The sequence below is a fragment of the Nannobrachium achirus genome (genome assembly GCF_963921795.1).
Source record: "Nannobrachium achirus genome assembly, chromosome: 7".
Lineage (NCBI taxonomy): Eukaryota > Metazoa > Chordata > Actinopteri > Myctophiformes > Myctophidae > Nannobrachium > Nannobrachium achirus.
In genome coordinates this window covers 62908079-62933110 of record NC_137816.1, presented here as the reverse complement: position 1 = coordinate 62933110, position 25032 = coordinate 62908079, and the positions used below count along the sequence as shown (strand labels likewise).

The 25032-nt window shown below is 42.1% G+C and overlaps 1 protein-coding gene across 1 annotated transcript in view; it reads right to left on the bottom strand.

The window, feature by feature from the left end:
- Positions 1–24231, bottom strand: part of apip (APAF1 interacting protein) — a 28963-nt gene extending 4732 nt beyond the window's left edge. The window contains exons 1-6 of the mRNA XM_080729518.1: positions 24138–24231; positions 20918–20971; positions 19096–19205; positions 13874–13922; positions 10780–10897; positions 405–540 (exon numbers count right to left, since the gene is read on the bottom strand). Of these exons, the coding sequence (XP_080585644.1) occupies positions 405–540; positions 10780–10897; positions 13874–13922; positions 19096–19205; positions 20918–20968 (464 nt within the window). The 5' untranslated portion in view covers positions 20969–20971; positions 24138–24231. The remainder of the gene's footprint in view (positions 1–404; positions 541–10779; positions 10898–13873; positions 13923–19095; positions 19206–20917; positions 20972–24137) is intronic.
- Between the last annotated feature and the right edge of the window lie 801 nt (positions 24232–25032).

Genomic DNA, 25032 nt, shown 5'->3' with positions numbered 1-25032 from the left:
CACAATACATTTATTACAACGTTTCGGTCGTTCAGACCTTCATCAGGCATGCCCGAAACGTTGTAATAAATTTATTGTGAGTGAAGACAGTGTGCGGGACTCTTCTTCTACAGAAGACCATTGTCTAAAAACCTAAAATGGGGCCGTCATTTTTAGCTTGCGGCCCTTGGACTTTTTGTATTTTGCTGAGCGGCCCCTGAGCCATCTAATGTTGAGTAGCCCTGCTTTAGCTATTCAAAAATAGCAGATCTACAAGCTCATGGTGCGGCACCACGTTTTCACAGGACGATACATCTGCAAACCCCTAGTGCCAACATATCAGCCAAACTGATAGGTCGCCCGGCCGGGCTTCTAATGTAGAACCACAGCATTTGTTTTTAAACTGTGAACAGGTTGACACCAACCTGTAGTTGGAGCCAGAGGTTCCTTTACGGATGCCCTTAATCATCTCCTGGTGGGTGATGCTGAACTCCTTCCCAGGATACAGCAGTGTGGCCATGACCGCAGCCTTGGAGTGGGTGTGGATCACTGCCCCGGCACCTGGACCAAAGATGTTACATTATTAAAGACATGACCGCAGCCTTGTAGTGGGTGTGGATCACTGCCCCGGCACCTGGACCAAAGATGTTACATTATTAACAATATTATCGGGATAATCAAAATCCATTATCCTGGGCGGAACATTTGCCAAAAAATAGCCGATCTACAAGCTCGATGCGACGCGTTGTGAGCTTGTAGATCGGCTATTGTTTGGCAAAGACATTTGATAGAGTGTGAAAAAAAGACTGTATCAAGCACGTATATTATAAAATATAATATACCTTTTACCAATTATAGAGGGTTTAAGAGGTACCGGATATGTAGCTCGGCAAATAAAAGATACACTGATTCCAGTGCATGCCAATATCAAGATAAATTAAATCTCCACGATACGATTATCGTGAGTGTTTTTTATCACAATGAACCATAATATCGCGTATCGTCCCATCCCTATTAAAGACACGTCATCCCAATTGGAGCCACTACAGGAGTTTTACTTGTAATGGGATGCTCATGTATTGAACACAGGATGTGTGTGACTTTAGCATCAGCCTGTGGCCTACTGTGCTTTTAGAAATAGTTAAATATAATAATAAAGCCTTATGACAGCAGGGTTTCCCTAGAGGAACAGTTAATGGAGGTGTTAAAGGAGTAGTTTATTGTATTCCTAAGACAAAATTGATTGATTGATTGATTGATTGATTATAGTAAATTTATCCCCATTGATTCCAGATGGGGACCCAAATGCATTCGGGTCCCCATCCGGAATCAATGGAGGTACATTTATTGTAATCAAATTATTTTCTTAGGAATACGAAGAAAAAAAAAATATATCCATGAATTCAAGTCTCCGTGGCGTGAGTAGTCAATCGAAAAAATGTCATTTTGGGGGTGAACTACTCCTTTAAGTGCCTCAGAGGGAGGAGACGGCATGCAGAGGTGGAAAGAGTGCCTGTAGTTCATACAACGTTCCGCTTATGAAATGTCTCTCGCTGATAATTCTACCATGATATTGTTGCTTATGTTTATGTAAATTAAAAGGATCCCTGGCTAATACGACAAATATGCCTTAATAAATGCGAAAAATCTCTGTCTGCGTGTCTGCATGTGTGTGTGTGTGTATGTAATCCGCGTATCTCGAGAACCGTTCGTCATAAGTGTCTCACCGCATCTCGTCATAAAACAAAAAAATGCCAATAAGAAAAGGTCCACTCGGTCAGTGCAAAAGTGTGAGAAGTGCATACAACGTCATTTCTTTACGTCGTAAAATATGCTAAATTGCGATACTTATTTGTTAGTACAGTACATGGTCCCGAGCTGATTTGCAGATTTGGCTGCGTTTGTACCATGCTGGGTGTGTTTCCCCTGCCACTGCCAGCCAGCAGTGATCCATGCACATTGAGTGGCAGCGTTCCAAATGGAGTCAACAGGTGTGACATGTTGCCACAACACCAGCACACTATGCTTTCATCTCATTCTCTCTGTTGCTGCATTTATTTCACCCACAAACTCAAGTGTTCCCCAAACACAAGACATCATCATCCAGCCTGAGTAAAGGCCAGTCCATACTCTCTCCGAAACCCAAACTGTTCTTCCGAGAGTTCAGACTTTCCGACGTGCAGCTTTCCGAACTCTAATTCAGGGTAATGCTTTTCAGAAGATGTGAATGACGTCATTTTGTAGTCGATCCGGACCTTTCCTACGAAATGTTCGTTTTGGAGAGAGTATGGACAGGCCTTAACCCATTTAGGCCTAACCTATAGTTACGCCTAAATCAGAATTTAGCCTACAAAAACAAATATGTTGCAACATACTGTACATGTACTGTAAGCCCCTCCCATACACTAAAATGTGTACCCGGCCTGAAAGGGTTAATACTTCATCACACGACGGTGTCATGTACTGACAGTGACAACAGCAGCGCTACACTTCACAATGGGCTGTGAATAGCGATGCACAATGAATCGGTTATCATCGTATCATTATCGGCCAATGTTGGCCTTAAAATGCAATATTTGTTATCAATCTAATATCAAAATGATATTTGGTTTTAGCCGATATTACATTTTATTTTATAATAATCATATTTGAATGTGAAGCCGAAAAAGCTGTGACGATGAAGGTGGCAGATTCAATCAGTGCTTTCTTTGAGAGCTTTTAAAAGGGTGAAGAAGTTGGAAAATGTTTTGATTAAAAAGAAAAAATACATTCAAGCTTTTTATGCGGATCAGGGTTTTTTATGGACCACGGGTCCCGCACATATTAATTATCTGACCCAACCCGCCCTGCCCCGCAGCCCGCCTTCATTAAATACATATTAATGCGTCTTTGAATGTGGATTTTTAAGGCAGCCAATTCCAACTGTGCAAAAACAGAATGGCATCATTAGAGGAGAAACTTTCATCACTTTTTTTAGAGCACATAACAGTGCAGTGCAACAGAACCATATCAAATATCTTCTTTCGAACATTTAAAAGCAATGAACCGTTAACTACATGACGGCATGACGACATGCTTATTTTAATTGACACTCCTTTATAGGACTATACACACAGAGCACAACTGTATCACAGAGAGATGTTGATCCAGTAGCCTATAGTCGCTGGCGCAAGACAAAATAAACGACCACAAAGAGAAGAGAAAGAAGCAACAGCCTCTCAACCTATTTTCTACAATCTATGCTCTCAAACCAGCTTCCAAACCAGCATAAGATAATTAAGCATTCCATGCTTACCTAATCTGCTGCGGAGGTTCAACAAGTTTAACAAACTTTCAAATTGTAATTGTTTTACACCCTTTCACAGGAGCATTGTTTTCATATCATAAATATGAACTTTAGTTCAGTCAAAGGCTTGTGTATATTCCACACATGATTTGTTTACATCTGAGCTGCAGACGTAGGCTGCACCAAGTAGCTAATAACAACAAGCAGAAGCATTTCCTCTCAAAACGGTGGATTTCAAAATAAGATCCTACCCTAATATGATTAGGCAACAGGTTTTATTTTTAAGTCTACTTACAGGAAGTACAATGAACTAAATTAGAATGACATGTCACGGACACACCACCAGTGACCAGGGTCCCTTGACTTTCAAGGGATGCTCTAGACAGCTTGGCTGGCGAGCAGTGAAGGACGCTTGCTACGCATTAAATATTATTTGGACGGGACCGCCCCAACCTACCAAATGTACAATAAAGTGTACTTTTCTTGACCCAACCCAACCCAGCCTGCGGGCTGACTGCAGGGGACCACGGGTTCAGGCCGGCCCGCGCATCACTAGTTGGGATATAGGCCCACATTTCAATAATGGTGCATCCCTAGTTTTGAAATAAAGAGGCATTGCCTTTTTCAGAAAAGACAAAATGTAGTTACTTTTTAGACAGATAATAGAGTAAATCGGCATAGCTAAATATAGGTTATCGACCATAGCAGCAACGTTGATGATGGTTATCGGTATCGCAGCCAGAAATGTCACATTGATCTGCTATTTTTTGTGGGTTGTGACCTTATGTTTTGGGAAACACTGGAATAGATCATACGGTATGCACAAGACTCTGACACAGCTGTCGGTGACAACATCACATAGAAGTCACCTCCCACCTCCTCCTGCCAAAGGTACTGTAGGTCACCAGGGTTTACAACAACATGTACAAGTCAACTCAGTCATGTGTGACAGTGTGAGATGAAAGGTTTGGGACATAAAGGTTCACTGCAGGCCAAGCATGTCTTTACCCTAGAAATGCATGTTAATTTTACCGACTAAAACTATACTGACAAAAATTAAATAAAAAATAAGCTATGATGACTAAAACTAAGACAAAAAATATTGACAATTTTGTCAACAAATAAAAACTAGACTAAAATGTTAAATATGGAGGGACTAGTTGAGAAGAGATCCGGTAGAAATAAAAGACAAGTCACTTTGTTTGGTTGCGCTCGGGTGTTGCGCTCTGACAATAACAGATCTACAAGCTCACAACGTATCACGCTGCGACGCGTAGTGTGCTTGTAGATCAGCTATTTTCAGCATGCAATGAAGTGTAAAATAAGGCATTATGACAGCATCAAGGCCCAACAAAATCAACTGTAGTTTTAGTCAACTAAAATCTTATATTTAGTTGACTAAAACTAGACTAACACTAAAACATTTCAGATGACTAAAATATGAATAAAACTAAATTACATTTTATTCAAAAGACTGACTATAACAAATTTGCAGTCAAACTTTATGAAATACCAGTGACCAGTGATTGTATGGACGAAGCTTCTGGACATTTTTCTGAACCCATTTTTCACCAAGTGCCAACTGCCTAAACTTTAGGCAATTGGAGAAAAATGGGTTAAGAAATGTAGGCCCTGAACAGTAACCCTGGGCGCTACTCTCCCTCTGCCAACCTGGGGAGAACCCCGAACTGAGCTCATGCTTCCATCAATGCACCTGGGGAGAGCTTCAGAGGCGCAGAGTTTTGTCCACGCCGCGGGGGGCTGAAGCCATATCGAGCGCGCAAACAAAGGCATACGTGTGAATTTCGGCTTGGTGTCAAGAGCCCGCGGGGTGCTGCATACCCACGTCCCCCACAGACTTGCCGCCTATGGTGAGCTTCCTCGCTAGCCGGGCGTAGCGCGTGGAAGGAACACTTTATTCCAACCAGTTCCTTGACCCTCCATGAGGCTGACCAGGTGGAGGCAGTATTCCACTGAGCACTTTGATGGCACAAAAGTGATTAGCTGATTTAGCTGCCATGATGGCATAGCGGCGCTGGCAGCTAAAAATAAATTAGCTGCCTCTTGTAGATCTGCGGGAAACAAAGCCCAACCCAGTATAAATCAGGCTTGACACCTATTGTCAAAAGGTAGGTTACTGGGGTTTAAGACAATATTTAGAAATCAACTCAGGTTATGTCAAGGTGACACGCTCTGTGCACTTGACCCGGCCTGAATGCATCAAGGCTGTGTGACACACCTGTTGTTGGTGGTTACATTGTCCATAAATCAACTCCCATTGCCAAGGTTAAGGTTATCCACTTGACACAAGGGCGATCTCTCGCCCAGGCGCTGGACAAACAGGATGCAACAAATCAAGCCATTAACCCATTAAAAACCGGGAAAGCATTATGTGTCATTTTAGATTTAAAAAGGATTATTTTATGCATTCAAAGCATCCAATTATTATAGGTGAAAACCTTCAAGCAAAAGATAATCTACAAGCTCACAACGCTGCAAGGCAACCTTTTGGAATAAGGTGTGAATTTCAGTCGATATCCTAAAAAAGATATTGGATTGTTGCTACATTACTTCTTGCCACTAAACAATGGTTTGGATTCAGTTCAGCAGCAACTAGGCTAACATTGCATTATGATGTATTTCTAAATAGTTGGATAGTTTTGAGTTTTTTTTGTACACAAAAAAAGGTTTGACAGAAAACTAGTACTGCCCAAGGGGGATTTACAGTATTAGGATTACTGGGCTTGCCAGAGTAACCTAAATGCAGCATGAGAAGACTAGACATGCTGTGATCACACAAGGAAGTGGATGCAATAATATTTAGAAATCAACTCAGTCAACAGGTAACGCAAGGTGACACGCTCTGTGCACTTGGCCTCACAAGGCTCTGGTGCATCACTTGGCTGCGCTTTGTCACTCGCTACAAATACTGTAGTTCGCTAACAGCGAGCAAGCAGACACATTTTGTAGTTCCCCTTATCCAGGTGAGAGAGGGCCGTGTGAAAGCATACAGGTGGAAGTATTGACTATCAACACGGTGAGGGCAGCAGGTCTCCAGTCAATATGATACTACCTCAATTAAACCAGAAATACAGCTAAATTGATATTTTGAACCAATAACGGACTTAATATTAATCATTTCAAACCAATAACGGACTTAATATTAATCATATGGTTAATCAAATAATCAAGGAGCTGACTAAATTGATTAGGCACTTAAACACGGTGTTATACTTTGTTCAAGTTTGTTGTACTACAGAGCAGAGATCTTCACGGGGGCCCCGACCCCGAAATTACCAGAGGACCCGAGAGACCCGCACCGGGTTCGGTCAGTGTTTTATCATAATCACTCGGAGCCGGGTTGGAAACGGTCTTATTTCCCTCGGAACACTAATCATCATGTGTATAACCCGAGAGGACCCGATAGGACCCGTACTGTGTGTGTGACGTGTGTGTACTTTCTGCTTTTTATGCAAACTGTAAAGCAAGCAATCAATCAATGTCTGTGTGTGCGCTGGTGTGCGCTGCTGCGCTATGATCAGGATACGGAACGAACTGGAGTTCTGTTTAACATGTGTGCTGTGCTGTGTTTAGGCTGACCTAGGATCAGATTCAGGTCCGTTATTAGCCGCAAGGCAGCGACATGAAGAATGGCTGTGTAACTGTGAGATGATAATGCTGGTCTAAGATCAGATTTACAGCGGGGAAAAAAGAGCTTGGTGCGTGCGTAATGAATAAGTGTGTGTGTGTGATGCGTAGCAGCTACTCCTGCTGTCGCCTGTCAACTGTGTCAGGCTGATGAGAATAAAGCACTCGCCTACAAGTTAAACCATGACAAACAAACCGAAAATGACTTACCTCTGTTGATAGAAAATAGCCTAAAAGTATTCCTTTATCCCTGGCATTTGTTTCGATGTTAATAGCCTATTAGATTCCTTGGCAGCCTTCTTCTGCCTGTCAATCAGTTAACAGAGCACGCCGCACAGCTGCCGTGAGTGAGGGATCTCGGTACATGAAAGGGGAATTTAATAATGATTTAATGATCGGGTCTCTCGGAACCTCGGAAATAAAAGGATTTTGGGACAACATGTCACGGGTTTCGGTCTGTAAAAAAAGAAAGAAAGTCGGAACGGGACGGAATCGGACGAGACCGTTACGGGGCCACTCGGGTTTGGTTTTGTAATTTGATTATTATTTCGGAACAGGTCGGAATCGGACGAAATTTGACGGTCCATTTCGATTTCGGTTCGCTTTTTTGGACCTGTGAAGACCTCTACTACAGTGGCAAACTTTTTCGAAAATGGGCAGATCTACGTACAAGCTCACAACACACAGCCCCACAGTGCTACCTGCCCACATTAACAACAGCCAAACTAGATAAGACATTCTCTGTATGAAAGCCAACGCAACACTTCTGGGGTAAATCTCACACGTGTGTAGGTAATGAGGACAGGGTCTGGATACGAGACAGTTGTAATATGCTGTGAGGAGTTGTGTTGTGTTGGACTTTATACACTAATGTTTGATATAGTTGTGCCGTTGTTAATCCTGGCGCCCTATTTTCTTCTTTTTTTGGGGGGAGGGGGGGGGGGTGAATTCTTCATTTTCACAGTGAATGAATGGGACAAAACCTTTAAATTCTCCATGAATTCACAGCTTCACGTGGTGAGTAATTGATGGAAAAGTCATTTTAATGAGGTCCCCACGGTTCATGCATTCTTCTACAACCTTGTGTGTATGCACTGCAAAAGCTGTCCCCATGAATAACCCATCCTCAGTGTCGGGTGGAAACCCCTATTATGTCCAAAACTGATACTTTTCAGAAAATAGAAGAAAAAAAAAAGAAAAAAAAAAGATAATAATAATAACCTTTTCCAATGGATGCAATGTAGTTATTATTTAGTTTTCATTGGTTCAATATTTATAAAACCCACACACACACACTTAACGTTCAATTACAATTTCTAAAATAGCTGATCCACCAGCCTGCAATGTGTCGCTCGCATCGCAACGCATTGTGAGCTTGTAGATCAGTTAGTTTCGCTACTTTTGTGTGACACTGTGGTATGACGAAGTATAGGGCATTGATTTATGAAAAAGAAAACATAAACAAGTTCAAATATGGAGATATGAGGTTTCTATCTGACAGCGTCAGAATAGTTGTAACCTCCCCACCAGTCTGGCTTCAGACAGTCTGGGACATGCTTCATCCAATTAAGAATTGAACAGGATGTGTGTGTGATGACAAAAACAAGTAGAACATGCTTCATTTCATTTTTCAGCCCTGTGGGACGTATGGAAAGGAATTTGTGCTGCAAATGTGTTTGCATGTGTGCGTGCCTAGATGTGTGTGTGTGTGTGTGTGTGTGTGTGTGTGTGTGTGTGTGTGTGTGTGTGTGTGTGTGTGTGTGTGTGTGTGTGTGTGCGTGTGTGTGTGTGTGTGTGTGTGTGCTTGCATGCCTGGGTGTGTCTTTGTGTGTGAAATTATGCATGCGTGCCTGGTGTGTGTTTATGTGTGGTGGTGTGGGTATGTGCATGCATGCCTGGTTGTGAGTTTGGGCCAGTGATGTAGTGCTGATTTGATAGCTGGTCATATGCTATTTTAACGACAGCACGTGCACAGATACGTGCGCGATCAAACATAAGCAAATGAATGCTCTGACCATTTCGTTTCATGTTTATTTGTAGAAGTAGTTTGTTAGAAATAGAATATTTTTAGTTTAGTTTTCATTTTTAAATATGCCTTCTTTGGGTTCTCCCTGCCAGCCCTCTCCATAGACTTCCATGTAATTTATAGTGCACAGATCATGCACGCCCATGCACAGATCATGCACCATGTTTGTGCAGGCTGTTCACAGCTTTCAAACAAAAAAAAACAGATTGGAAATCCGTTCAGGCATTCTTGAGATAATAGCCATTATGTTTTACATGTTATGTAAGCAAAGATGGCTACCCTGTATGAAAGATGGGGTTGTATGGGGGTGGAACATGCAAAATCGCGATTGAAATCATGTTTACTAGATTTAATGGGGTCCAAAAAAAAATTTAAAAAAAAGATTTTAAAGTTGTACTATGTAACTTTTTTTATAAAACAAATCTTAAAATTCTCCTAACTATTAAATCACAAAAGTTTTAGAAGATCCGCGCCGTGAATTTCAGCCTGTAAAGCCTTCTCTATATGTAAACTGAGATCCTTGCCGTGGACCGGATCTCGCGCCAAAATTGCGTCATCACACTACCGGCCAATCACAGCGAGGGTTATACAACTGCCGGCCAATCACAGCGCATCTTGAAGTGGGGTCGCTATGGCAGCCATATTTGTTGTCGCCCGTTTGTACCATCCCTTCTCTAGGTAATTTCGCCTACCAGGCAGGGTGAAGGAGTCCGTATCTCTGGAATTACTGAACGCACAGGAACAAGGGACCCCTTAAAAGATAGATCTCAGCGAGGTGGAGGCAGACGCGGGGGTCTGAAGGTACGAAAAACGGACGAAAGACGCGGACGCGACCGCGGTTTGCTATAGGGCTAATGACCACTAGTTGGGCAACTTACACAGTATGGCTTTAAAAAATCAAAAAAAAAAAACATTTTTTTTTGTTTTTTTTCTAAGTAAAAGTCGATTTAAGTCGTCTGGCAGGGAAGTCCATAGTGAGAAAGTTGATCTAAAAGTCGTTTGGCACTGTATGAGTTAAAAGTCTATTTTCTATTATTGGTGTGGTTTGGGTTTTAGGCGTTTTTGTAAAGTGTTTCAAGGAATATGCCTTATAAGTGGCGTTCCCATAAAGCAAAAAAAATAAACTAAATGCGCATGTGTGAATGGAAACGGGTCAGACAATAAATGCGAATAAATTATGACTGGGTCCATATCGTCCTCCAATTTAACACTTTCCCCTGCCGCTTAACGTCTGTTAGCCCACAAAACAAACCGGTTGTTTGCTACACACGGAGTGACACAGACCGTGTGTACATTCCTCCCGTTTCACCTCCCGGAGTCAAGCCATCCGTGGCTAACCTTTCCTCATCACACAGTGTAGCGTGCCAAAAGTGGCCGATCTACAAGCTCACAGCAGCTCGCATCCGCGTCTCCGCGCCGCGTTGTGAGCTTGCAGATCGGCCACCTTCCAGAGGACGTTGAAACTTGCAGGATGAGTCTGCACTGTGCAGCGATCGAGTCACAGCAGTCAGACGTGCAGTGCTCAGGTTCGGTCTGAAAAAATCAGCCCGATCAACTCATGCGACCGTCGCTAATTCGAATGACACCCGCAAATGGAAACATGCTAAATTCGCTTTGTCTTAGTGAGTATTTCTCATAATTCGCTTCCCTAATTCGAATAAGTTTATGGAAACATGGCTATAGAAGCTATATAATAGAATGCATGTCAACAGGTGGAAAAAAACAATTATGACAGTTTTACATGCAAAAAAATGTAGTGTGTGTATGTGTGTGTGTGTGTGTGTGTGTGTGTGTGTGTGTGTGTGTGTGTGTGTGCACGTGTGTGCGTACTACTATGTACCTCTCATAGTGTAGGCGTTCATGAAGAGCGGGGTACACTGACTCTTCCTCAGTCTCTTCCAGGCGGGGGGACAGCTGATGTCTCTCTCCTCCATGTCACACACAAACATGTCTTCAGGCTGAGGAGGGGAACACACGAGGGACAACCTAGTTTCAATACCAAACATCTCTCTCTAGGTCGTCCTCAGACGAGCCCTCCATCGTCGCTTCCAGTCATCCCGGTTCTCCATACATCTGGCCAGTTCGTTGGTACTTTGCGCTCCTGCATCATTCTTCAGTACACCTAGCTCCAATCGGAACCTCTCCCTGACAGACTGACTGACTGACTTACTGACTGACAGACAGCCGGTGTAGCTTTTCATAGTAACTTGCAGCCTGACGGTCGCAATCAATTGTCCCGCTAGCCAATCACAATGCAATCACATTGCGTCCTGCGAAGCTAGGCCAATGGGACCTAGGCCTGGTGGTGTTTTACACAAAAAACTTAGAGACGTTTGTGCCAGGATGTAGGCCATATGTAGGCCTGAAATACTAACATATCTAAAAACACTGATTGAACACAAAAAAGAATTCAGGATTGTGTTGATCGTGTCCCACACAACAATAAAATAAGATCTGGTTGTCCCAGAGGTGAACTGGTCCTTTAAGCCCCAGACATCACGTTTTTCCCTTAGTTTGACAAAGCCATGTTCCATGAGCACCGCTAAAAAAAACACTGCACTTTGTTTACCATCTATTTTGAGATTAATTGTGCGGCGCCTACAGTTATTTTGATGTGAACTGAAATGTCACGACTTGGGTGCTGTCGTCAGGCCGTTAGTGCCGTCTGCTTCAGACAAGCAGAACGACTGCAGTAATACAAAATAAAGTAAATAAAACAGACAGAATACTGCTTCAGGGATGCTTAACTAGGCTACAGAATGCATGTTTGAAGGAGCACGTCACCATTTCCATGTTCAACCTTATCTTCATATAATTGGTCCACTCCTCACTGAGGTTCATTATAAGATGCACTATTTCAGACTTAAAGCCAGTCCATACTCTCTCCGAAACCGAACCTTTCGTCGGAGAGTTTCCGACTTTCCGACGTTCAGCTTTCCGAACTCTAATTCGGGGTAATGCTTTTCAGAAGTTGCAAGTGATTTTGTAGTTGAACCGGACCAAAAAGTTCACTTTCGGAGAGAGAGTATGGATAGGCCTTTACTCGCTCTACGTCAGTAGTTCTGAAACTTTTTCGCATCAAGGACCTGAATTGATATATATTTGGCCGCGGACCCCCTATCTGAAAGGGTTTTGTGGCAGGGACATTTTCAATATTATTCAAATTTAAAAAATAGCAGATATACAAGCTGATGCACAGTGAGCCTGTAATTCACTGCTAGGCAGGTTTCTGAACTGTCCACAGCCCTCCTCTGAGACACAGAGTGAGTAGACAGAAATGGTGCCGTATTATAATGAGCCATACCAGTAAGACTCCCTAATCGGGAGATAAGCGACCGTCAGGTCGCATACACAAACTTAGAAGGCAAACAGGGCTAATCTGGAGGGAATATGGGAAATGGGACAGATCCATGTTGATGACATGACTTTAGATGTTGGCAACATCTCACATGGCCAGAGGGCCATGTGAGAAATCAGGGCTGGAGGTTGTGGTTTGGCAGCCAAGGAGTGTGTGTGCAAAGTTTGGCATGGATAGGGGCAACGGTGCCGGAGATAAGAGTAGGGCCAAAAGTGTGACTTGATGTGACGGACAGACGGAGGGACTGACGGAGGGACAGACAGACAGACAGCCGGTGGAGGTTTTTATAGTAACTTGTGACCTGACGGTCGCAATTATAATGAGCATTAGTGAGGACCAATTAAGTGAATCATTATCATCATCGGTTTTACATATGGAGACTCGCATACAATCCAGGACAGGCTTCAGACTTTGGTTCAGATCAGACCCATTTCATTTGGTGTTAGGAATCTGTTGTGACCTTACTGCTGTCGACCCCAGGCAGTGAAATCAAAGGAAAGGTTTCAGAAGACATGATCCAACTTATACCTAGAAGAATATTCATCATTAACCACTTAAACCCTGCGTTAGTCCGCTTCCCTCCACCTCCAGACCAAATCTCATCGCTAAAAAAAAGGTGCTCTTCAAGCTCATAACGGGTCGCAATGTGCCGCGTTGTGAGCTTGAAGATCAGGTATGTTTTCTGAGTGTTTATCACAGAACAGGGATGCTAGGTCTGTGGTTAAAACATATCAGCCTGTAGAATGTGTAGAAAAGTGTTAAGTGTCCTGGGACAGCGACTAACTCTAAAAAACTGACCTTCAAGCAGCACCTGTGCGACAGTGTGTAAAGCGGGACATGAGCGTCGGTGCCGTCTCGGAAAACTGTCCCGTTTTCACAACCGGCAAAACCACGTTGACCCTCTTTTGTCTCCTCCCTTGTGTCGCGGTTTGCTAACCTGTCTCTGGAGAACGGGAAAGTCTCTAAACCAAATTGTCAAGTGGGCCAGTAAGCTTGTAGGTGAAGTCTCAACTCAAACTGTTGAAACTGTTTTTGTGTTTTTTTGTTTTTTGTACTCCTTGCAGCTGTAAGGTAAGGTGACTTCTCTCTCAGGGCGGCTCCCATCGGATAGCACTGTTGAGGGCGACACGTGTACAGATGGAACCAAATGGACCCGTAAGGCCAGTAGTTCTCAAACGTTTTCATGTCAAGCAGCCCAAAAATTATATGTATTTGGCCAAAGAACCCCATCTCAAAATATTTAGTTCCCGGACCCCAAGAAGCAAAGTTTTAGTTACACATGTCCGCTTTAAAAATACATATATTCAAAGATTTGTACAAATTTTCATGACTTTTAAAAAATAGCAGATCTACAGCTTGTATATCTGCTATTTTTCTGCTATTTTTCAATAAAGTATAAAACAATTACAGTTCTTAACATGTTAAATTGTCAGTTCAATGTCATCTGGGGACCCCCCCCCCACCACCACCAAACAAATCATGTGAGGACCCCCCCCCCCCCCCCCCCCCCCGGGGGTCCCGACCCACATGGTTGAGAAGCAGTGGAATAAGAGAAGAAAATAGCAGAGCCGCTCACCTGTATCCTTTCCTTCTGGACTCCTGAAGGCGCGATGTAAATCTGGTCCCTGGAAGGTCATGCAAAGACACAATGACACAGTACACACACAGGGGTTTTAGGAGAATTACGGCGTGCCAATATGCTAATAAACGTTTGTCTTCAAAAGAGAAGGTTCAGGGATTTCCCAAGGTGAAACCGCTAATACCCTTCTTCCACCCAGATTAGTGCGTGTAACCGCCGCGGTCGGGGAGAAACCTTGTATCTCCCTGTTGCTTTTTTTTTTTTAACATCATGCCCTGGCCTGCTTCGTTGTACCAGTGTTGATTTATTTTTTTCTTTTTGCCTTTATTGATAGGAAAATGGGGGGAGAGATGGGGAGTGACACGCGGCAAAGGTTGTCCGGATCGGGAATCGAACCGGCGACGCCGACGGGCATCCATGCCTATGTGGCAATGCACCTGGACCAGTAGGCCAGCGGGTGCCCAGCCCACCAGTGTTGATTTTGAAGGGAAATTTGGATTTAGTTTTAGTCTTTTGAAGAAAATTTCATTTTGTTTTTGTCACATTTTAGTAATCTGAAAAGTTTTAGTTTTAGTCTAGTTTTGGTCGACTAAATATTGTATGATTTTAGTCGGCTAAACCTACAGTTGATTTTGTCAACAAAATGATGTTGGCAGGCCATGATGGTGTCGTAAATGCCTGATTTTACACTAGCCTATCTACAACCTCAACTCATTGCGCTGCGACACGTCGTGAGCTTGTAGATCTGCTATTTTCAGAGCGCATCAACCGAGCGCAACCAAACATAAAATATGGGTTTTCAATCATGCATCTATTTTTAGGACACACACACACACACACACACACACACACACACACACACACACACACACACACACACACACACACAGTATGGAGATACAAGGTTTCTGCCAGACAGCGACGAATTGCTAAACGTAATTGACACTGAAGCCTCCCATAAACAAATCAATCCAAACATCGTATCGCATGTCAGAGCGCCGCGAGGCGTTTTTTTTTTCACTTTCAGACTGACACACAAGCTTCCATTACTGTTTCTGTCCCGAGAACCATGAGGCCATGCACCGGTGGTACACTACACACAGCCCACACACAGTCTGTCAACCCACTGGCAATTACAACATTTCAAAAAGAAAACTGTACAACTAAACATTTCCCCAAATTGTTTTATCAAGATTCATTTGCTCGCGAAAAGGCATAGAGAGACGTTCCATATGGTTTCAGGGGAAAACCTTTTCCGAGACTCATATTTTTCCTGAAATGGACATTGGAAAAAAAAATGTGTTCCAGTGGATCCAGTGTAGTTATTATTTAGTCACACTACTACTTAGGCCCATCGCTCCCAGTGTAGCATAAGCCATCTACGACTCTTCTCCAGCCAACACGGCTTTGGGCCGTCCTTTGGGCCGTCCTTTCTGCCTCGGCCAGGCTGGTTCCCAGTCTCTTCAGCTCCGCCTCAGTTTCCCGCCTCCAGGTGTTCTTAGGCCGCCCTCTCTTCCTCTTCCCCTGGGGGTTCCAAGTCACGGCCTGGCGTGTAATGCTGGTTGCCGGTTTCCTCAAAGTGTGGCCTCTCCATCCCCACTTGCGCCTCAGGATCTGTTTTTTCTACTGGTTCCTGTCTTCCTCTCAGCCATAGTTCCATTTTGGACGGCCACCTTATCCTAAAGATACGCTTCAGACAGCCGTTCATGAAAGTCTGTATCTTCTGCAATGTTCTTTTCGTCATTCTCCACGTCTCTGAACCGTAGAGAAGGATTTGAATTGAAGAGTGGTACTTTAGTTGTTGTGGCGATGTCCTTGGAGGACCAGATGTTTTTCAGAATGATGAACGCTGCTCTGGCTTTTTTAGTTTTAGTTAGTCACAACCTCTTGTTAATACTTTTCATTGGTTCAATATGTATAAACGACACAAACACTTCAACGCATTGTGAGCTTGTAGATCTATTTTTGCTAGTTTTGCACAACACAAACTATTTAGGGCTGTCACGATTGTGACGATTGATTGTCACTCAAATAATTTTGATTAACGATTTAATCGTATTTGTGTCGTTGACAATTACATTTCTGTTTGGCTTTTAGGCTTTGAAGTGGCAAAGAAATGACTGACATATTTGACAACTAAAAAGAACATTGATAGTGGAAATAGCCAATCGCGTTGCGAGCTTGTAGATCTGCCATTTCCACTATTTTTGAAAATGTTTCACAATATATGAAAATGTTTCACCATGGAAACGATTATGACAATTATAACAAAATATTTGCGATTATGTCAAATAATTGTGATTAGACGATTATGAATAATTACCGTATAATAATAGTTACAGGCCTAACACTTAGCAGCAGACCTTGTATCTGAACTGTACCGTCTTGTGCTTTTCCCATGCGCACTGCTAATTCAATTAATTCAATCGATCAGTCAAACACTGTTGTACAACTAAGCAGGGCATTCATTTATGACGAAACATGCACAGCTGAAAGTCGGAGATACAAGGTTTCAAGTAAAGCAGTCTTTCTCTGATGAAAGTCAGCAGCCCAGATACTTTCCCATTTACTTTAAAAGGGTAATAGTAGATCACTAAATCGGTGTCGAAGGGAAACCTACTGGACCCTTAAATGATGAAATTCCTTCATTTATTTTGGGTTCCCACAACCTGGTATAACCCCTGCCATTTGGATTTGGTTCCTACCAGGCCTGTCGCAATCATTACATAATGGTCTAATCCAGGGGTCTTCAACAGGGGGTCCGGGACCCCTAGGGGGTCCTCAGAGTTACAACAGGGGGTCCTCCAAATGTTTGTGTGATAGAAACTTTTTTTCTCCTTTTTATATTAACCACTTGAACCCTAGCGTCCATATTATGAGAACCCTAACGTCCATATTATGAGAACTTTAGCCAAAAATAGCTGATCTACAAGCTGCGAGGCGTTGTGAGCAATTTTAACTTTTTTTGTATACAATAAATAAATGTCAGTTATTTCTTTGTATGTTTCAGTTATTTGACATATCGTGCAATTTGTAATTACTATAAGCCTAAAAGGTTGACAGAAATGTATTGCTTTATTCACATGTTCCAATGTCCAACTTTATATCTGCTATGAGGCCGATGTATCCTTGAATTTTAAACACTCCTATAACTAATCAATGTATTTACTCCATGAATACGTAGGATAGGCATCCACAAGCTTTCAGCTTCAGCCTATTCCTTTTGATCACCTGTAACAATGACTAAGTGGATGTATGACTTGTAAAAATGTATGTGAGTGATCAAATAAACTAAACTAAACTAAACAATGCCCTAGTTCCTACTTCCAATCAATTTTGTCTGACTCGGTTCCACAGAAAAATATTGTGAAAATAGTAGATCTAAAAGCGTCATGAGGCGTTGTGAGCTTGTACACTTCACCAATGTTTGACCAGTTTTTTTATAGTATAGTTTTTTGATTACATTTGATGCGGTAATGATCTTTTTCTTGTCAATCTTTTTTTTTTTTTTAGGTATTGTCATCTGTCATCTGGGGACCCCCCCCACCCCAAAATGACCCACAGGTTGAAAACCACGGATCTATCTGACTACGAAACTGGGTATGCTCAAACATGTGGTAGGAGCGACACACACTGGAGTGGAATCGGAGCGACAGCAGAGAAGGTCTCCTCTCTCCAGTCAGATCTGTCTGCTCCGCTCCGCGCTCCGGTTCCCATGCTCTGGTTGGCAGTGATGCCCTTAAGAAAATGCCCAATTTTCATACAGAGCGCACACGCAGGCACGCACACACACACACACACACACAGAGGGCGCTGACAGGCCGGTTCCCCAAGCATTCACGTTCATTTGCATTCTGCACAAGAATAAACAGCCAGCCCACCACTTCAGCAGCCAAGCACACGACCACGGTAGAGATACTGGAATAGTAGCTGGATAGAGTTACACTGTGCCTTCATGCCCACAGTGGCAGCAGTTGTGTGGCATTAGTGGATTCTAGCGGGATGTACTTATGCAGCCATTTGTTGTTGTTTTTTTGGGGGTTGTTTTGTTGTAATAGACCAGTCACAATTCACTATCGTCTAATCACAATTATCTGAGATAATTATATGAGATGATAGTAGTTTGCTGGTACATTATGTGGACTTCACGTCTGCTATATGATTACAATACCACAACATTGAATCATTGTCCAAATATAGCAGATCTACAAGCTTGTATATCTGCTAGTTTTAAATAGCTAAAGTATAACATACCGGTTAAAGTGGTTACAATCTAAAGTGACGCAGATGCTTTCCAGGTCTTAGAGCACCTACTGCAATTTTTTAACTGGCCCCTGTAAAAAAGTCTAAGATTATCACCGGAAATGACCAACCCTCTTTTTTTTTAGTCCTGGTTTCCGCTCTCCCCCTGCCGCGCCAGGGGACATTGGGGAGCACCCGGCTGGCTAGGGGGAGGTAGTATCGAAATCAGGACTACTGCATGTTTTTGTGTGAGGGCCTATGCCCAAGGAGACACGGGGAGAACATGCAAACTCACCACAGAAAGGCCCTATCGCCAACCCCACCTAGGGTGTGGGTGCTGATGACGCGGGTGGAGAATCGAACCCAGGACCTTCGAGCTGTGAGGCGAAGTGCTAACCACTGCACCACCGTGCCCCCCAACCCTCTTTTGATTGATTAACGGATGTGTGTTAAAAAAAGCGCGGTACAACGTGTTGACACGTAACACTCGCAAGCTCTTCTTTTTTCTCTTTAAAACGGGGTTCAATTCGATGGGTGATGGGATCTGTTTTGGAAAATCCAATCAGAGAATTTTGCGCTGTTTGTTTCCTGACGAACAAGCTTGTCTCTGTCAACGTACGGCGGAGAGTTGCATGGATGATGTTAGACTTGGTGACCTCGTTGCGGACAGGCTGAATTTACTTTAGTACTGTACTTAAGTACAATTTTGAGGAATTTGTACTATATTTATTTGAAAACTTTAGTTACCAGTTACTTTGTATGCAACGCGTTGTGAGATCTGCTATTTTCAAACATTTTAGTACTTTTACTCTTGGTACTTTAATAAGTACATTTTGATGTCAACGCTTTTGTACACTCAAGTATATTTTTCATACCGGAATTGTACTTGGAATTGTACTTGTAACAGCGCATTTCTACATCGCAGTATTGATGCTTTTACGTAAGTAACAAAGGTGAGTACTTGTTACACTGCATACCTGCATCTCAGACTGATCCCTCCCCCGGTCCCCGTCACCCAGCCCAGCTGGTAGAAGAGACGACACAGCTCTGGGATGAGCACGCGAGGATGCTCCGCTGCGTCTGAGTCCTGCCGCCACAAAACACAAGAACAACTCCATCAACTTGAGCCATTTAGACCTACAACCACTTTAACCATTATTTTATGCTTTAACTAGTACAAAAAAAATAGCAGATATACAATTCTTTTTGAAAATCGTTAAATCTTTTGCAAAAAAAAAATTGAATATATCGTCGTGGTCGGGTGAAAACCTTGTATGTCCGAAACCGTTCGTTTTGCATTTATTATTTCGACTAGTGAAAACAGCCGATCTACAAGCACACAACGCCTCGCACCGCGAGGCGTTGTGTGCTTGTAGATTTGCTGTTTTCACTACTGTTGTGCGACGGCCTTGTATGATAAAGCAGGGCTTTACTTTGCGAAAGAACGTACAAATTTGAAGGTTTCCACCCGACAACGACGATATATATATTTTTTAAGTTTTGTCTTTGTAACTCACATCTTTGCTTCTAGGGGGTCCCTGATACATAATATTTTGAGATGGGGTTCGGCGGCCAAATACATATATCCTAATTCTACGGGTCCTTGACTTGAAAAAGTTTGAGAACCACTGACATAGAAACATGTGTTTTTCAAAAATCCTAGAAGGATTTAGAAGACATTAGAAATAGGCTATTTATTACAGCAGCCAAATCAACAACTTCAGTCGTCTCAAGACTCTAATACAAGCAGAGGCACAACGGCCCCCTCCCCCCTTGAGCAGGCATATTTGTGACAAATAAAGGCAAGCAAAAGCAAAGGTCAGCTCCCAGTACAACAGTATAAGACTGTGGTTGTACTGGTCAGCTCCCAGTACAATAGTATAGAAACTGTGGTTGTACTGGTCAGCTCCCAGTACAATAGTATAGACACTGTGGTTGTACTGGTCAGCTCCCAGTACAATAGTATAGAAACTGTGGTTGTACTGGGAACTAAAGCTTTGAAACACAAAGCCTAGTGCACTGAAATGAATCCACAGTTTATGCCATTCGTTTTCCTATTTCTTTTTTTCCAATACAAAAAAGAAACTGAAGTAGTACGGTAGAAGGTTCTAATCAAGCCAGTCTAGGGAGCTTAAAACGTGTCGCATCGTGACACGTTGTGAGCTTGTAGATCTGCTATTTCCAATCAAATTTCTCTTTTGGGTCTCAAGCTCAAACGTAGGTTAAGAGTGGCTAGAGCTATAACACTCAACAAAATAAACATCAAATATACTTCATTTAACACTTTTGGTGCCTATCCCGAAGTAATTCAGGGGGAAAAAAGACGGGCGGTAGTGTGCCGATCCTGAATATATTCGAGAGATATACAGTATAACATGTTTTATTATTAATCCTTACTGTACTGTCGGGGAAGTCCGTACAGTATGTGAAGCCAGACTCGCGGATCATTTTCCATTGGGCGATGACGTCATCGCGCAGCGAAAATCTTCCATATAGTCCCATTCATTGTGCTGCAAAGAAGCTCCTTCATCCAACCCGGCCAAATAGCAAGATAAACACTCATTGGACTCAGCGGCCATTACTCCATGGTGAGTCACATGACCGGACCAGTGTAAAGTGGCACGAAACACGCACGTTTTGACTATGGCTCTTCAAAATAAAAGCAACACCCTATGGAAGGAATTCCTGGCAACTTACTGCCGGGATCACTACAAAATAAGATGGTCACTCATTTTGCAGTGACCATATACTTGTCTTTAACACAGTTTACTAGCTATATCATCTATTATTTAAACGTACCTCTTTTGTTCCACCTTGGTCCCCGTTGCTTGCGCCACACACAGAGGACATGTTCTGCAAGAGAAACACATGGTAGGGTAATGTAAATGTAAAACTGCCTCATGCACCATCGAGACTGAAGACAACCACTTCTGCCTGTATTTGAGCGACACAGCGAATTCAATCATTATTTCTGAAGCAGCCCCACCCAGTAACATTAAGTGTAGTGAAAAGCAGAACAGATACTGTAGGTGTGTGTGTGTGTGTGTGTGTGTGTGTGTGTGTGTGTGCGTGCGTGCGTGCGTGCGTGCGTGCGTGTGTGGGCTTCTTGTGTGAGAGGGAGAAGGACGCTGCACGCATTTCATGATTCACGCACGCGTAATTCCATTGATTATTGACAGTATTAATATATCCCCAGACATCGCCAAGAGGATCAACATAAGATTAATTAATATTCTATGTTCTAACTTCTATACATAAAAAAAACTTTTCTGAAGAGGATCCCCAGACCCCCCCCCCCCCCCCCCCCCCCAACCTAAATGATCACACCCACAGTACATTAATCTCCACCTAGCAGCAGCGTCTGGCCTCAAAATGATTTTATTTCATCAGTACACTCCCAAGGTTTTCTGAGAAGTTGGCAGCCTTGTTCTCAGGTCATCTGGGAAAGGTCTGAGTTCTAAGTGGGGAAGCAGGCAGCGTTTAGCTTTTTTATGCACCACATATCGGGATCAAAGTCCCAGAATGCTGCAGGTCTGCAGCCTCTCGTTTCTTTTAAAACACAACTAAAGACCTTTGTGTTTGCCGCTGCCTTTGGTCGAGTTCTTTACTTCTTTTTTCCGCTCTCTTTTGCACTGTAATTGTAATTGTTCTTTGTTTTAAAACATAACTAAATACCTTTCTGTTTGCCGCTGCCTTTGATCAAGCTCTCTCTCTCTCTCATTGTATTTGTTCTTTGTTTTTACTTCTTTTGCTGTATGCTCCTAATGTAGGGGTCTTCAACAGGGGGTCTGGGACCCCTAGGGGGTCCTCAGAGTTACTACAGGGGGTCCTCCAAATCTTCCAATCCTTTTTATATTAACAACGTGAACCCTAGTGTCCATTATTCTGAGAACTGTAGCCAAAAATAGCCGATCTACAAGCTCACAGTGCGAGGCGTTGTGAGCTTGTAGATCGGCTATTCTTGGGAAAGAGGTTTGGTGTAGAGGGGAAAAAGAACAGACTAAGTAGTAAGTACAGAGTAAAAGGGCAAGTGTATTAGGTAATGACGGTTCAAGTGGTTAAATATCTGAAAAGACAAATTGACATGAATCCAGAATACACTGATGATTGTGCTGTCAAACGATGACACTATATGGAATGTATGAAAAGGTTGTGGGGGTCCCTGCTTCATCTCTCTCTCAACTAAGGGGTCCTTGGCTTGAAAACGTTGAAGACCCCTGTCCTAAAGTCATTGTACAATTGTGTTGCCCTAGCTCAGGGGTAGGCAACCTGCTGCTCTAGAGCAGTGGTTCTTAACCTTTTCAGGCCGCGACCCCCAAAATAATTGTATATTAACTGGCGATCCCCTGCACCCTGACGAGCACTAAGAGTTGAGGCATTACATTTTGTATAACACGGTTCTATTGTGAAAATAGCAGATCTACATGCTGTTGCTGTTGTGAGCATGTAAATCGGCTATTTTCACTATATCTGCCTCTAATATTTGACAATTTGGCCAATGTTTCTCATTTTAGAGGTATTAAAAAGTCCTTAAATTGTCATTTTAGAAATGTGCAGATACCCATAATATACACTTAAACTTTGTGATGGTTTGTTTACTGTTGAGTGAGAAAACACTGCTGCACATTAGGCTAATCATCTGGGGACCCCCCAAAATAATTTGGTGACCCACCTGGGGGTCCCGACCCACAGGTTGAGAACCACTGCTCTAGAGACACACGTGGCTCGTAAGGCCCTCTCCTGCATGGCTCCCAGTTGCTTGGGCAAAGAATGATGCAATGTACTGTATGTTTTCTATTTATTTTATTTGTTTTAATTTTTACGTTTTTTACATTTTAATCATAATGTATGATAGCACTAGGCATCAAGTTATTCTTCCATTCTTATATTGTAAAGAAAAAGGTGAAGCCTAATACAGCAGATAAAAATAAGAAACAAATTATTGAAGGAAAATAAAGAATTGGAGGTGTTTGTTTGCTTTCACCACCAACGCTGCTTGGCTTATACTATTTGCTTTGAGATATTAGCAAACAATAAGAAAGTAATATAAGATTAAAAATAAATAAATAAATATATATATATATATATACCGGTATATATATATATTTTTTTTCTTTTTTTTTTTTTCTGTGGAAAGCTCCTTGAAATGCCTCGTTGTTGACATGTGCTGTACAGATAAAGTCACATAAAGAAATTCCATACATTTATTAGTGAAAATAGACGATCTACAAGCTCACAACGCAGTACAAAGTTTGGGATCTAATTTCTCGTTTGGGTCACGGACTAAAAAGTTTGTGAAACACTGCTCTAGTTATTATGGGGGGGCCTTGAAATTAAAAAGGTCAGAGAACAACAACTCTAAATGTGTTTGTTAATGTTGTATGTGCATGTCCATTACGTGCATATTTGTGTCCATTATGTGCAATTGTGCATATTTGTGTCCATTATGTGCATATTTGTCCATTATGTGCATATAGTTGTACATTTATTTGGTTACCAATGCCCACTCCTAGGTAGTTTAAGTTCAAGGTTCAATTCAGATGGCTACAGACAGTGTTTACATGTCATCCCAGCAGATAGACTTCCTAGTACAACTGTGTCACTTGCCATAAAGAAATACAAAAATACAGGCTATGAGCATTTCCATGAACAACAATTCATGACAACAGGACAAATGTACTTCTGTTACTTTTCAACATCGCTGTTAGACTTATAGAGTATTTCTAATGTTCAATACTGATATACTTCTTAATACTATGATATATTTCTACTACTAAATCTCAAGAGTTACTTAGTAGATTTGAATTATTATTTCAAATCAGCCCCCCAATGAAACTGTGGCAGACCTAGCTTGTACAGTAGATCTGCATACATGTTAATGCAACAACATATGATGGTAGAAGTTGACATGCTAAGTTTCAGTTATTTTGAAGGCAAACGCAACAACAGCAGGTAACGTTATGGCCTGCATTAATGCTCTATCATTCATAACATGTTATAGTTGTGTGTCGCTGCTTACCTTTGTATTTAAATGTTCATAAACACAGTTATAATATCCACAACTGCTTATTATGGGTTAGCCATGATGCTAAATATAATAATAACACATGCTTCTTCTTCTGCACTGCACTGCGGATCTTCTTTCCTGTACCCGTTGGCCTGTTGCTGCCCCCCACTGTTTGCTCTTGGGTACTGCAGCACAAGCTGTAGCAGTGATGGTATCGACCAGTCGTGGTGGAAAGTAGGCTACTCACAGTTGGAAAGTAAATAACAATACTGCAATGTAGGAATACTGCATTTACTACAAAAGTATTAGTATCAAAATGTACATAAGTACTACAAGTAAAAGCATTACATTGTTGTGAAAATAGCTGATCTACAAGCTCACAGCGCGTTGCGATGCATTGTGAGCTTGTAGATCGGCTATTTTCAAATAGCCTGTGTATAAAAAGGTGGTTAATGTATGTATTGTAATGTAATAATGTATGTCTGCAAAGTAACTTGTAAATAAATAATTGTAGTCTCTAATGTACTGAACAATTGGACATTATCCCAGTAAAGTAAAAGTACCTCCAAATTATACTTAAGTACTGTAGGCCTAAATCAATGTACATTGTTAGGCTACTTTATACCACTGCTGAAGACAAAATTGCAGCAGATTAAAATAGCAGTAATAATAGGCCTGCTCACAGGGTAGAAAAAAAAATCACAAGTTGAATGTCTGTAATAAAGGGATATTCCGCTTTCAAAAAAACCTTTGGTCATTGTATCGTCTATTAAGGCTTTTGTGAACACCCAGGACACTCCCCATCAGGGCCCAAAATATCTAAATATTGAATCAAGCAAAACAACTGTCCAGGGTGTTCACAAAACCTGAGTAGACGATGAAATAACACAATGTTTATATCAAAATA